Raw genomic sequence first — 15,364 nt, forward strand, 5'->3', positions numbered from 1 at the left:
CAGTCATTACAATGCAGTTGCACGGGGTAGATTTGGATTGAAACTGCTCCTCTAAAAACATTCCTATTTATGTATTAAAATGATTCTTGATCCAATCATCAAAACATCTTATGGTTGTGTATACAGATTCCAGTTCTGATTTCAACAAAATGATATAACATAAAAGCTTACTATACCATTACCAATATCAATTTATATGATGCATTTAGAATCCGTTTGTAACTTGATACGCATCATGCTATATGTTGGTGGAAGTATCAGTAAGGTACATTTTCCATAAAGAAATTACAATTCATGTAATCCTCCAGATTTTCATCATTATCTATAAACTTTTACAATCAGTGATCATCGGATTTGTCCAAACTGGACATGGACCTCACGGTATACTCAGCAACAAGTTGAGCAAAAGATGATGACTTGTTCTCTAGCAACCTTGTTGGGGTGTCATACTCCTCAATAAGTCCTGCACCATTGTCTAGCCAAATCAGAAAATGGAACATCAAGATGCAAAGAATATCAATGCTGTGTGAAGAATGAGAGCCTTTCCTAACCTTGACTAAGAAGCAGAACCATATCACTGTCAAGAACTGAAGTTATTCGATGTGCAATGGTAATAACTGTGGAGTCAGTGAAATGTTGCCTAAGAGTTTGCGGAATCAAATTATCCGTAGCTGTATCAACTGATGAAGTGGCTTCATCAAGAACCAAAACCTTGCTTTTCTTAAGCACAACACTGCCAAGGCAGACCAACTGTCTCTGACCCATACTCCAATTCTCACCATTCTCACTAACTGCAACATCAACTTCAACATTAGCAATAAGTATTAGATTTAGTACACGGTTATGTTGAACAAGGTTCGAAAGACAAACCTTTGGAGTCGAGCTTTCCTTCCTTCTTTCTAACTTCGTCTCCAAGTTGACATTTATCCAAGGCCTATATAAAAAGAATGTTATTGGGTGAGCTCAGTACAAATTATGAAGAACGATTACATGTATAATCTTTTATACCAACCCACCTCCCAAACTTGATCATCTGTGTATTCTTCAAGGGGGTCCAAATTATTTCTTACTGTCCCTTCAAACATTGTTGGATCCTGAGGAATAATGCTTAGTCTAGACCTCAAATCATGAAGTCCAATTGAAGAGATGTTGATGTTGTCAATCATAATTTGCCCGGCAGCAGGCTCAACAATTCGAAAAAGCGTTTGTATGAGAGTGGATTTACCACTGCCTGTTCTCCCAACAATGCCCGTTTTCAGTCCTCCAGGAAATTTGCACGTAATACCACGCAGCACAAGTGGAAGATGTGGAGCGTAACGAACCTTCAGAATGGGCAAAACATCATTTTAAACATACCACAAAACACCATGTATAAATAATGCTATGAAATATGTTTGCATGATTTTTCCGTGTTTCAGAAGCTAACTTCTAACCATTTAGTTAAAAAAAACTTTGGCATGAATTTCCTAAATCAATTGACCACAAAATGAAAGAGAAAAAAAGTACAAAACCATAAATATATATATTAGCTCAAAGTACCTGCAAATCTTGAATATCAACCTCGCCATTTGAGGGCCAAGAAGGATCTGACCGATTTTCATCTGCAACAAGGGGAGGTTCACTAGGAATACAAGTATACTGAAGTATTCTTTCCACTGATATAATTTTATTCTCCATATTGCAGAGATTCCATATCAACCAAGCTTGTATGACGTTCAAATTTAGTCCATAAGTAACCGCTAAACCAGCAAGGCCTTCAAATCACATAAAACATATGAAAGGGAAAAAATTAAGTTCAAGTCACTGTGTTGGCAGAACAAAAGTTTCCAGCGCTAAATATCAAGGATTATCTGTATTTTGCAGTATGAAAATATAGTAGCTCTGGTTATATTACACATAATAAACAAAATGATGAAACCAAGTTACCTTAAAGAGGTGAGAGCCTGTGTGAGCATCCACTGCACTAAAAGGATCATCAAATAGATATATATCAGCATCTTGGTAAAGTGCACGTGCAATCTGTATTCTTTGTTTTTGTCCACCACTCAAATTTATTCCACGCTCTCCTATGACTGTCTGATCACCAAATGACAAAATCTCCAGATCCTTCTTCAGGGAACACGCTACAAGTATCTTCTCGTACTTTTCCCTATCCATTTGTTTACCAAACAATATATTATCCTCAATCTTACCACTTTGTATCCCGTGAAAAACTCTAAGATTTATATTTTGCAATGTTGGGTTAGGGGAAGATAATTCCCAAGAAAAGTTTCCATCAACCACTTCAATTTCTGAATCAGAAGTACCACGGGGAAGCTTCTCTACAACATCAGAGGGTAAGTCATCCAGACGAAGGAATGATGCAATCCTATCAAGAGACACTTTAGTTTGTGCTATCATCGAAATTGAGTCTGGAAGGCTATAAATGGGTTCTTGGAGAATTCGGAATGTGGCAAGTGCAGACAATATCTTCCCTGATTCAAGGGGGATCCCTATTATCATACAAGTACCAAAAGTAACCACAGATACAAATGTGGGGGTACCCCAAAACACAAACGTGGTCATGACAAACTTTTTTAACCAGCCTTGCTCAGTTTTCCTGAGCTCAGTTATTTTTGCTAGAAACTTCATTTCCCATCCTTGTAGTTTGAGAATCTTCATATTCCTTAAAATCTCGGACGTGGCCTTCATTCTTGCATCTTTCGACTCCATCAACTTCTTCTGAAATTTCTCTTGCAATGATCCCAAGGGAACATTTGCCAGTATAACAAGGATAGTTGCAACAAAAGCAGCAATTGAAGCCAGCCCAAGATTTTTATACACCAACTCTTTCAGTATCAACAGTCATGAAATTGATTATTTCTCCAGAAGTCTGACCCTGCTTTGACTGACAAGAAAGGGTCAGAGCCTTGTTATAGATCATCGTGACAAGTAGTGCACGAATTCGAAGTCCAACTAGCTGCACCCTAAAGAACCAATGCCTTTGGGTCAGACACTCTACAATCTTTGCAAAGAAAAAAGCACAGACCAAAACATAGCCCTGGTTTTCATATACCCGTTTTCCATCAAGGTACTGAACAAAACTGTCGATAAGATAAGGACCAACATAAGAAGCCAAAGTGCTTAACACTGCAAGAAAAGCTGTGAAAAGAATCTCCTTCCACGCTAACATCACTAACGACTTCACCAACTTAAGTGTGGTGACACTATTCATCGTGCCACAATCAGCCTCAAGTTTATCTCTGAACCCAGGAAAAACTCCAACAACACTGTCTCTGCTGTCTAGTTGAGGAACATCCTCAAGGTCCAGGGTCTTCTTATAGCCAACAGCTATAAGAGGACCTACCCAAGAGAAGGTAAAAAGGCTCAGAATGCCAGCATATGAGAAAGGAGTAACAGTGTCCCCACCCTTGGTCCCTTTTGAACTCAAGGCATCACCATCATTTGCGCCACCATTCAAAAGAGGTTCCTGAATACCGTTGTTTTCTTTTTCTCGAACGTGGCCTTGTTTTTTCACGAAATATCCCACGTAACAGAATAACATACCAACGCAAGTGGAAACCACATCAGAAACCAAGTACTGAGTTGGCAAAGCAACGCGTCTCTCTGATATAACAACAATGTCCACCACGAAGCAATAGCAAGAAACAGAGAGGTATAAGACGCACCAAGCTCTGAAGAGGAATGAGAACCTTCTTTCGGCTGAACTGAAGAACCCCTTGTTCAAGCAAACACAAACAACGCCCCACGCAACTGTTTTGAGCACCAAATCCAAAAGGGTCACGAGCTCTGCCTCTGACCAGCCACTAGAGTACCAGTAGAAGTAATTAAACAAACAGAGGAGAAAACTGAAAGCAGAGACGCCCAGAGAAACAAACACGGTCGTTTTAAAGAGGGTGTTGTCGAGATTCTCCTTAGATTCATCCCTGACACGTGTCGTGAATTTGTTCCAAACCCATGACAATGAAACGGCGACGAGCAACAGAAGGTGGAGGAAGCAGGAGAAGCCATGAAGAAAAACGGGTTGGAGGAGAACATCTTTAGAAAGGTGTATGTGGGAAAGGGGCAAGAAAAGAGGCAACATGGCAATTAGAATGAACGACGAAAAACAACATGTGCTGAACTCAAAATGAGATGTGTACTTGGAAGAATGGGACAGTGTAAGATTGTGTGAAAGATGAAGTATTTGAGGTCAATAAAGAGTAGGAAATTGTGAGCAGAAAAGTGAAGTAAAAAAGGAATTGAAGAGAGAAATAGCAGAAGAGATACAAGAATCTGAGTTTAATATGACAGAGACTATGCCAACAATGGAAGAGAGAGTCTGTGACAATGCAGAAGTTTTAAGACTAGAATATAGAAAAGTTTTAAGAATGTATGATGATATCTTTACTTCATACACTTTATATAATATTTAAGACAATGACATTAATATTAAACAATGTAATGAGTGTTTTAAATTTATAAAACTGTCGAATATATCTTTCATATCTTGAATTAATTAGTCATTTACCACAGTCACTCATACAGATACAGATGAATGTTGTTATCTAATATAATAATACATTTAAACAAAGCATAATTGATTATATCTAATATCTATGTTAAGTTATTTTAATAATTTTTTAATTACTTTTATTTTCTTCCCTTTTTATCTCAGTCTGGTTTATTTGCTTATTCAAAAGAAGAACTGGAAAATTATAAGTACTTTTAGTGGTTTATTTTTGACTCATTCAGTGTAATCCGTTTTAAAAATATATTCTTGAGGTACTCATCTGGGTGGAAACTTTATCGAACTAGTGATAAAATATCTGGATGAACAACTGGGTATATTATATTCTTGCCTTTCATCTTATTTTTTTTAACTACGTAACAATTTTTATACTTTAAGAAGCACTTACCTACCTCCATTACTTGATTTTCGAGATAGAAGGTCTTATAGAGAACAAAGTGGTGGTTTATTTTACTGTGTATAAATATTTTCTCATAATAATTTCTTCCTTCACCTAGAGTACCAGTAGAAGTAATTGAACAAACAGAGGACAAAACTGAAAGCAGAAACACCCAGAGAACATGGCATTTAAAATGAAGATGAAAAACAAAATTTGCTGAACTCAAAATGAGATGTGTAGTTGGAAGAATGGGACAGTAAAAGACAGTTTGAAGATTTTGAGGTTATAAGCAGTGGAATAATAAGATGTCTTGGTCTTTATGAAATAATAAATCTAATGCTATATCCTCTAAATCAATCACAACCTAAGAACTCTTTATTATTTTCCTAAAATTACTAATATTCAAATGAAATGTTAAACATTCAACTATTTTATATTTAGTAGTTATTGTAACACTTAAAATTATATATTTGGACAAAAATATGCATACTACAACTTAAGCTTTGATCACTCTATTGCATACTTCATCACACTCTCAGCAGCAACAAAGCATAGCCAGGTACGTTTCAAATCATGATATGGACTGTAAAATATATTATTTTTATTCTATTTTAAATTTCATATAAAATAGTTTCAAATATAACATCAAAAAAACATCAAAGTCGGACCAACCCGCGTAATAGTCATGAGTTATATAGTATAATAATTTTTGTAAAATACTATACATTTAAGATTTTATATTTGGAAAGAACTTTTATAATATATTTGAAACAACTTTATAAATTTATCGTATTTAGAAATAGACTAGAATTTTATAGAAAATTATTCAAAATTATAATGGGGTTCACAATCCTTCAAACAAAACAAATATTGCTTATAAACAAAATTAATTAATTTTATCATGCAATTAGTAAATGAATGAAAGATTATCATACAGGATAATTTAGTTTTAAATTTTAAAGACAACACAAACTTGCTATATTTATAAACCTTGAAACACTATTACAAATTCACCACAACTAAAGAAAATAAAACAACATATAAAGTATCACATTTAGCTGATTTATTCTTTCATGAGTCCTCAACTCAACACATAACTAAGTTAACCACCAAACATTCTCACAAGCAACTCAGGCTTTCCAATTAGAAATACAAAACTTCCCATCACCACTCCAAATACCATTCCACACCCATATCCTATAGCCACTGCTTCCCAACCAAATCCAAATTTCTCTTCTCTCCACAATGTTTCTGAAGGTGGAGAATGTTGATCATGCTTCTCCCCACATTTCACTAACAATGGAACTCCACATAAGCCCAAGTTTCCCTCATAGGAATCATTCAAAAACGAACCAAACTGCTTTCCTTGAGGTATTTCTCCCACAAGATTATTATAGGAAAGATTCAACACTTCAAGAAATTTCATATTCACCAATTCTGTAGGAATCCTACCAGTCAGCTTATTTGAAGAGAGATCCAATGACTCCAATTTAATAAGATTTCTCATGGATTGGGGAATAGGACCACTGAGTCTATTGTGGGAGAGGTTCAGTCCAATGAGTGCTTTAAGCTCTCCAATTACATTTGGAATCTCTCCTTCAAATTTGTTTCCTGATAAATCAATGCTAACAAAGTTTGTTGGAATTTTTTTGAATGGCACACTCGTGCCTTTTGTTGTTACAGTCGTAGGTGAATAATATACTCCAATAAAAGATGGCAATCGCATGTATTGCTGTGGATTTCCAACCACCTCATCTTGAACAATATTCTTCATGGATTCAAAACTTTGCATGTAGTCTTCTGGAATTGGGCCGCTGAAGTTGTTGGATGAGATATCAAAAATTTTCAAACTTGGAAATCCATGCTTGGTCTTGAACATGGCAATGGGACCATGCAACTTATTAGCCCGCAAAACCAACACTTGCAAATATGGTAGAGTCGGAAGCCAGTGGGAAAATGTATCTTCTATTTGATTGTTGCCAAGATTTAAAAGCTCCAGTTGCAAGCAGTTGGATAAAGATTCTGGCAAAGAACCTTCTAATCGGTTGTCATTGAGATTCAGACTCGTCATGACACTGTTCTTTGAAAAGGTATTTGGCAAAGTTCCATTAAGTCTGTTCATTTCTAGATTCAAAATTGCAAGAGACGATGAACTCGCAAGGCATTGTGGAATGGTACCTGTCAACTTGTTCTTGGACAAATCGAGAATCTGAAGTGAACTTGCATTGCAAATTGATGAAGAGATAGCATCAGTGAGTAAGTTGTAACTTAGATCAAGATATCCGAGTTGGTAGTTCCTAGAGAATTGGTCCACTGGCGTTGTCAAAAAGTTTTGTGCTAGGTCTACAACAACTAAAGAATCCATTTCATGCAACCAATTGGGTACTTTTCCATTCAATTTGTTGTTGGACAAGATGAGATATTTCAAAACGGGTACTTTTCTTGATAATTTTGGAAATTCGGTTAAACCCAAAGAAGACAAGTCCAACATCTCTAAGCGGGAGAAACTATAATTGACACTTGATTCAAAGTTTAGTGATAATTGACTTAAATTTGAAAGGTAAAGATTTTCAAGATTTTGTAACTTGGAGAAAAGTGAAAAATTTACAGAACCACTGAAGTTGTTCGATGACAGAGATAAATAAGTAAGGTTGACAAGGTTTGAAATGGATTCTGAAATATTGCCCTGTAGCTTGTTGTCACTCAAATCTAGATCCTGCAAGGAATATGAGGAGATTGCAGATATATGACCCGTTAATTGATTATTCGATAGAAATAAATACAGCAACGATGGCAAAGAGAAACACCAAGAAGGAATTGTACCATTTAGCAAGTTGTCAGTCAAGGATAACCAAGCTAGATTTGGAAACCTTGTTATTTTGCTGGGTAGAGGTCCCTCTAATTTATTACTTGATATATCCAAGAAAATGAGGTGTTGAAGATTTGAAATTGTTGATGGCAGCTCACCTTGGATATTGTTTTCACATAAATCCAATTCTTCAAATCTGTTTGATTGATGAAATACATTTGGTATTTGACCACTAAGATGATTATAACGGAGAAGCAAAACATTTAGACGCGGAAGGGTTAAGAGTGAGGATGGAATTGAACCATTGAGGGAATTGTCTGAGAGGTCCAATAAAGTAAGACTTGTAAAGTTAGAGAAAGAAAGAGGGATTGGCCCTTGGAATTCACAACTTGAGATTTGTAAGACATTGAGAGAAGCTGAACTACAACTCAGGATTGGAAGTTGGCCTTGAAGGTCAAAATTTTCAGATAGATCTAGGTATTGTAGATTTGGCAAACAAAGAATGTCATTTGTCAACTTTCCCTTCAACCCAATTCCTCCAAGACTTAGAGTGATGAGAGAGGAAGACAAATTGAGTGACCTCATTGAAGTTGATGACAAATCTGTATGACTCAAAACTATCACCCTTAATTTGGTTGCATTTTGGAGCACCCTCTTCCATGTGCCTTCCTTCCACTTTAACTGAAACTCATCATACTGTGGGAGAGAAAGATCAAGTGATTGTAATTTGGAAAGATGTGAGATTTGAGGAGGAATTTCACCTTCAAAGTTTGAAGAAGACAAGTTGAGGTGTGTGAGGTTCACAAACTGACCTATTGGAGATGGAATCTGAGACTTGGAGAAGTCATTGAAAGCAAGATTGAGTGATTGCATATGTGAAAGACTGAAAAGGGTACTGTTTGCATTGATTTTACCCTGAAGCCCAGCACATGCAAGGTCGATGGCAGTCACATGACCAGAAATGGGGTGACATGTGACACCAGACCAAGAGCAGCAATTTGTTCCATTTTCCCATGTTGCTATAGTTGGATAAACCTGATGGCAATGATAAGAAGAATACATAGTATTAATAGTTAAGGAGGCCTTGAAGTGAAGCAGTGCAAGGTTGTCATGGGGGTGACAGAAGGAATGGGAGAATGAAAAATGAAAGAGCAGAAAATTGCAACACACAGGAAACAACCACCACATTCCCATGGATGGTTTCATTCTAACACAGAGACTTAGTATAAAGGAGATATATATGGAAGGATAAGGAATTAAAGATGAATATTTATAGCCAAATTAAATGTTGAGATAAGGTTTTGGTGGTTAAAATGAAGCTTTGATTGTGGTCCTAGACTCCTAATTTGGCATAGAAAGAAAATTTCAAACGCTTCTGTTCATTCGGTTAGAAGTCATTGTCGTCATTAAAACTCTTTCACCTATACATACAAGCATGAACTTCAAAGTCATTTAACATCATTTTTTTTTTATCAGCAATGAATAAATTAAATTAGAGGGTTACTTCAGGGGTAACCCAACCCATATACACAATCACAAAGTTCCATTCCTTGTGATATAGAGCAAAATCAATTACCCAAAAGTTCTGAAACTTTAGATGTCAAAAACCTACAACTAATTGATTCCAAACTGGTGTACACAGGTGTAAATTCTGCACCAGTTTTTCCTAAAACTATTACCAACATCAGCATTAAAACAAAATAATAGTAGCTCAAAGTCTGCACTAAGAGAAAAAAACACAAATTGTATTTGGCTACTTAGAATTCTGTGCAGCAGAATAACCTTTGACAGCACCATTCCCCCATACCAGACCACACCAAGAATAAAGACAGCAACAATGCGTTAGTCCTTTGTGGCTACAGGATCTCCACAAGCTGTTCCTTGTATTAGTACACACCTTCCAGCACAACAATAAACCATAAGTTCCCCATCTTGTACCATTCTGTCCACGCAAACCATGGTATCCTGTTCCAACCAGAAACCAGAAAACCTTTCCTAGCTTTCAGCTAGGATATAAGTAATACAAATTGATAAAGAACAGTTATAACAATCTTAGAATTAATTCTATATTACACTTCATCCATCCCTCCTACATAACCCCTCATACCCTTCCACCATTAACCTATCTTCCTTTCATCTCTATGCAATTAGCGACTCCTTCCCTATACTCCTTCCATCTACTAGCAACTTTTAATGCACAAGATAGGGTTTAAAAGCCAATCAGAGAAAGAATAATTAAAGGACTTCATTCTATACCTCAACCATAACCAAGTTTTAAGTTGAGCCATATGGAATATTTCCTCCATATCAACACTATCTTGTTTAAAGATAGTTCTGTTCCTTTGATCCCAAATGCTCCATACTATAGCTGTCCATACACCTTTCCACACAAAATTTTGTTTATAATTCATCTGCATCAAATAGAAGCTCTCAAAATGGTCTTTGAGGATTTTTTGTTGTACAGACATAATTCCAATCCATCTAAAACACCAGTTCCATACCTGTATTGCAAATTCACACTCTAGGAACAGGTGTTGAGCCGATTCAGGCCACTTCTGACACAGAGCACAAAGAGATGTATTTATCCCTACACCTCTCCTGGAAAGGTTTATCCTTGTTGGTAACCTATCCAATAAGACCCTCCATGCTGTAATTTGAACATTTGGAAATGCTCTAGACATCCAGAGATGTTCGAAAATTATACTCTTATTACATGAATCACTTTTTGTAACACGTTCATATGCAGATTTAACAGAGAAGTCTTCGCCTTTCCATGTCATACAATCCTTCATCTCTCTATCTAGTTTAAATCCAGCCAAAGTTCTTGATAATTCTTCCTGTAATGCAACTTCCCATTCAAATCCAGGACGTCTCCATCTTAGATTCCAGATCCATACCGAGTCCACCCAACTACCAACTTCTTTCACTTTTAACCCCTGATCAACTGATAAAGTATATAGTCTAGGATAAATTGATTTTAAACTATTATTGTTGACCCAAGAGTCCTCCCAAAATCTTATTTTATCCCCAACACCAATCTTCCACTTGATTTCTTTATGGAACCATCCCATCGAACTCTCCTCTCCACACACCTTAATGAGGTCTCTCCACCACCATGATTGGTATTTAATAGGGATAGGTGACTGATCTGTTCCACTTCCATACTTCGACTCAATTATCTCCTTCCATTTCCCTCTTTCTTCTCCTTGAATTCTCCATTTCCACTTGGCCAACAACGCATAGTTAAAACAACGAATATCTTTAATTCCAAGCCCACCTTCTTCTCTTGTTTTGCAGATATTTTCCCAGGTAGGACAGTTGGCTAGACCAATTTGTCATAATTTACTAATAATAACTTGGTTATAGGCACATCAATAGGTTGGGGAAATTTAGAGTTTCTATATCTTCAAGTATTATGTCAAACATATGGTATCAAATATCTACACTAACCATTATGGATCGTCCTAATACTGCCACTGAGCCCTATACAGAGCAGAGGATAGGCCGGTTCGCTTGAAGAGAATCTTTTCTATGATAAGATCTTAATCTTCTTGTACATCAGCAGGCTCCGTCGGATCCAGTCCAGTATAAATGAAAGCCCTAGTCTCCTTTCTTACTGGAAAGAGAGGGGCTCAGAGATGGCGCAGTATAAGTCCGGAAACTTTGAATCTTCGTTTTCGTTATAGAGAATAGAATCGATGTCCAAAGCTTCATCGGCAGTAATCGGTGTAAGAATAAGAAAGCAAGGGACGAGGAGCATATAAGTAAGGCAATTGTCAAAGACAGACAACACAGTTATGCTCTCATTTTATTCATCAATGAAATTTGGAGTTTTTCTTTCTTCAATTATTAAGTTAGAAAAACACTTTCTGTCTACTAATCTAAAACCTCACTTCCTCTGTCATTTTCTATTTTTTTTAAAGGTATTTGGAACAACAAATTTTTTTTAGAAACTAACAAATACAACAAATTTTTTTTGGAAAAGTAGACAATTAAATCTGTTATTTGAAAAGGTATTTGCCAAAGTTCCATTAAATCTGTTCATTTCTAGATTCAAAATGGAAAGGGACGATGAAAATGCAAGGCATTGTGGAATGGTGCCTTTCAACTGGTTGTTGGACAACAGGAGAGTATCAAGTGAACTTGCATTGCAAATTGATGGAGATATCACAAGTGAGTAAGTTGTAACTTAGATCAAGAAATCTGAGTTGGTAGTTCCTAGAGAATTGGTCCACTGGTGTTGTGAAAAAGTTTTGGGCTAGGTTTACAGCAAGTAAAGAATCTATTTCATGCAACCAATTGGGCACTTTCCCATTCACTTTGTTGTTGGACAAAATGAGATATTCCCAAACTGGGACTTTTCTTAATTTTGAAAATTCGGTTAAACCCAAAGAAGACAAGTCCAACTCCACTAAGTGGGAGAAACTATAATTAATTGACCCTTGATTCAAAGTTTAGTGATAATTGACTTAAATTTGAGAGGTAAGGAACTCCAAGATTTTGGAACTTAGAGTGATCAGAGAGGAAGACAAATTGAGTGACCTCATTGAAGTTGATGACAAATCTATATAATTCAAAACTAGCACCCTTAATTCGGTTGGATTTTGGAGCATCCTCTTCCATGTGCCTTCCTTTCCACTTTAACTGGAACTCATCATTCTGTGGGAGAGAGAGATCAAGTGACTATAAGAAAATCATGAAATAGAAACCAATTTCTAGAAACCAAAATAATTAGTTGCAATAGTAACTAAATTAGAGACCATTTTAGAGACTAAAAAGAAATTTGGTTTCTAAATTAGTTTATATTATTTTCTATTATTGTTAAATAGTTTCTAAATTGGTATCTAATTAGCAACCAAGGTTTTAGAGACTAAATTTAGAAACTAAATAATTGGTATCTAAAACCTTAGTTGCTAATTAGATACCAATTTAGAAACTATTTAACAATAATAGAAAATAATAGAAACTAATTTAGAAACCATTTTTTTTTTTAGTTTCTAAAATGGTCTCTATTTTAGTTCCTATTGTAACTAATTATTTTGGTTTATAAAAATTGGTTTCTATTTAATGATTTTCTTGTAGTGTGATTGTAATTTGGAAAGATGTGTGATTTGAGGAGGAATTTCACCTTCAAAGTTTGAAGAAGACAAGTTGAGGTGTGTGAGGTTCACAAACTCACCTATCGGAGATGGAATGTGAGAGTTGGAGAAGTCATTGAAAGCAAGATTGAGTGATTGCATATGAGAAAGAGTGAAAAGGGTACTGTTTGCATTGATTTTCCCCTTAAGCCCACCACATGGAAGGTCGATGGCAGTGATCATGACATGACCAGAAATGGGGTGACATGTGACTCCAGACCAAAAACAGCAATCTGTTCCATTTTCCCATGTTGCTATGTTTGGATAAACCTGATCGCAATAATGATAATAATAATAATTATTATAATAATAAATATAATCAGTATACATAGTATTATTAATAGTTAAGGAGGCCTTGAAGTGAAGCAGTGCAAGGTTGTCATGGGGGTGACAGAAGGAATGGGAGAATGAAAAATGAAAGAGCAGAAAAAGGCAACACAGAGGAAACAACCACTCCATTCCCATGGATGATTTCATTTTAACTTGTGTGCAGTCTAGAGTGGTCACACAGACTTAGTATTAAGGAGATATAGATGGAAGGATAAGGAATTAAAGATGAATATTTATAGCCAAATTAAAAGTGGAGACAAGGTTTTGGTGGGTGAAATTAAGCTTTGATTGTGGTCCTAGACTCCTAGTTTGTCATAGAAAGAAACTTCAAACCCTTCTGTTGAACTGGTTAGAAGTCATTGTCGTGATTAAAGCATGCATGACTTGGGTTCCTATTTCATTTCACATCATATTCGTTTTAATGGTAGGACAGTTGGCTGGACCAATATGTCAAACAAATAGTATCAAATTTCTAGCCTAACCTTTATGGATCGTTCCTAGTACTGCAACTTACATTGACTTGTAAGTCATTGCGGGTCAGAGTCGACACAGTTATGCTCTGATTTTATTCATCACAGAAATTTAGAGTTTTTATTTCTTCAATTATTAAGTTAAACAAACACTTCTTTCTTTCTACTCATCTAAAAACTCGTTTCCTCTGTTATTTTCTATCTTTTTTTAAATATATAGAAACTGACAAATACAACAATTTTGTTTTTGGATAAATAGACAATTATGTACAATACGCCCTAAAAACTGGGAGTTTTTCTTTTGATTTTCCATCTTAAAACTTATGTTTTGTATTTATCCTACAGATGAGTTGTTTTTAATACCACTTAACAGCTGATATTACTTTTTCTTAATTCTTAATGATCTATGCATGCAGATACAATTAGAACTGAAATACTTTGGTTCTTCCCATCATTACAAAATGGCTCAATGTTGGCGCTATCACACTTCCCTATTACAAAATGCCAAAAATATGGATCAAAATAACATAATGGGTGTGGCACAAGTTTAAGGGTAGATTTAGTAGATATCAAGAAAACCAAAGAATGTGAAAAACGTAATAAAGAATAATACATCCAATTCAATATTCAGTCATCACAATGCTGTTGCACGGTAGATTTGGATAGAAACTGCTTGCCTAAAAAACTTTCCTATTTATGTATTAAAATGATTCCAGATCAAAACATCTTATGGTTGTGTATACAGATTCCAGATCTGATTTCAGCAAAAGGATGTAACATAAAAGCTTATTATAACATTACCAATATCAATTTATATGATGCATTTAGAATCCGTTTGTAACTTGACATGCATCATGCTATTTGTTGGTGGAAGTATCAGTAAGGTGCATTTTCCATAAAGAAATCACAATTCATGTAATCCTCCAGATTTTCATCATTATCTATAAACCTTTCCATTGTTTCAGTTTCAATCAGTGATCGTCGGATTTCTACAAACTGGATTTGGACCTCAGGGTGTACTCAGCAACAAGTTGAGCAAAAGATGATGACTTATTCTCTAGCAATTTTGTTTGGGTGTGATACTCCTTAATAAGTCCCGCACCAATGTCTAGCCAAATCAGAAAATGAAAGATGAAGATGCAAAGAATATGAATGGTATGTGAAGAATGAGAGGGTTTCCTAACCTTGACTAAGAAGCAGAACCATATCACTGTCAAGAACTGAAGTTATCCGGTGTGCAATGGTAATAACTGTGGAGTCAGTGAAATGTTGCCTAAGAATTTGCTGAATCAAATTATCCGTAGCTGTATCAACTGATGCAGTGGCTTCATCAAGAACCAAAACCTTGCTTTTCTTAAGCAGAACCCTGCCAAGGCAGACCAACTGTCTCTGACCCATACTCCAATTCTCACCATTCTCACTAACTGCAACATCAACTTCAACATTAGCAATAAAATCAAGATTAGATTTAGTAGACGGTTAAGTTCAACAAGGTTTGAAAGACAAACCTTTGGAGTCGAGCTTTCCTTCTTTCCTTCTAACTTCATCTCCAAGTTGACATTTATCCAAGGCCTATTTAAAAAGAATGTTAACGAGTGAACGCAATACAAATTGTGAAGAACGATTACAACAAGTATAATATTTTATACCAACCCACCTCCCAAATTTGATCATCAGTGTTATCTTCCAGGGGTCCAAATTATTTCTTACTGTTCCTTCAAACCTTGT

The 15,364-nt window shown here is 35.8% G+C and overlaps 1 protein-coding gene and 1 pseudogene across 1 annotated transcript; both read right to left on the reverse strand.

The window, feature by feature from the left end:
* Nucleotides 1-155: 155 nt before the first annotated feature.
* LOC137825450 (receptor-like protein 9DC3) lies at nt 156-8,950 on the reverse strand. Its single transcript, XM_068631116.1, has 6 exons — nt 5,995-8,950; nt 1,540-1,761; nt 1,017-1,322; nt 871-934; nt 552-791; nt 156-463 (listed from the first exon to the last, which is right to left on the reverse strand). Exons 1-6 carry the CDS (start codon nt 8,902-8,904, stop codon nt 339-341), a joined length of 3,867 nt encoding a protein of 1,288 aa, XP_068487217.1. The 5' UTR covers nt 8,905-8,950; the 3' UTR covers nt 156-338.
* On the reverse strand, nt 1,891-4,345 carry LOC137827140 (ABC transporter C family member 3-like; annotated as a pseudogene).
* Nucleotides 8,951-15,364: the final 6,414 nt, after the last annotated feature.

The sequence above is a fragment of the Phaseolus vulgaris genome, chromosome 8, assembly GCF_000499845.2.
Source record: "Phaseolus vulgaris cultivar G19833 chromosome 8, P. vulgaris v2.0, whole genome shotgun sequence".
NCBI classification, from domain to species: Eukaryota; Viridiplantae; Streptophyta; class Magnoliopsida; order Fabales; family Fabaceae; genus Phaseolus; species Phaseolus vulgaris.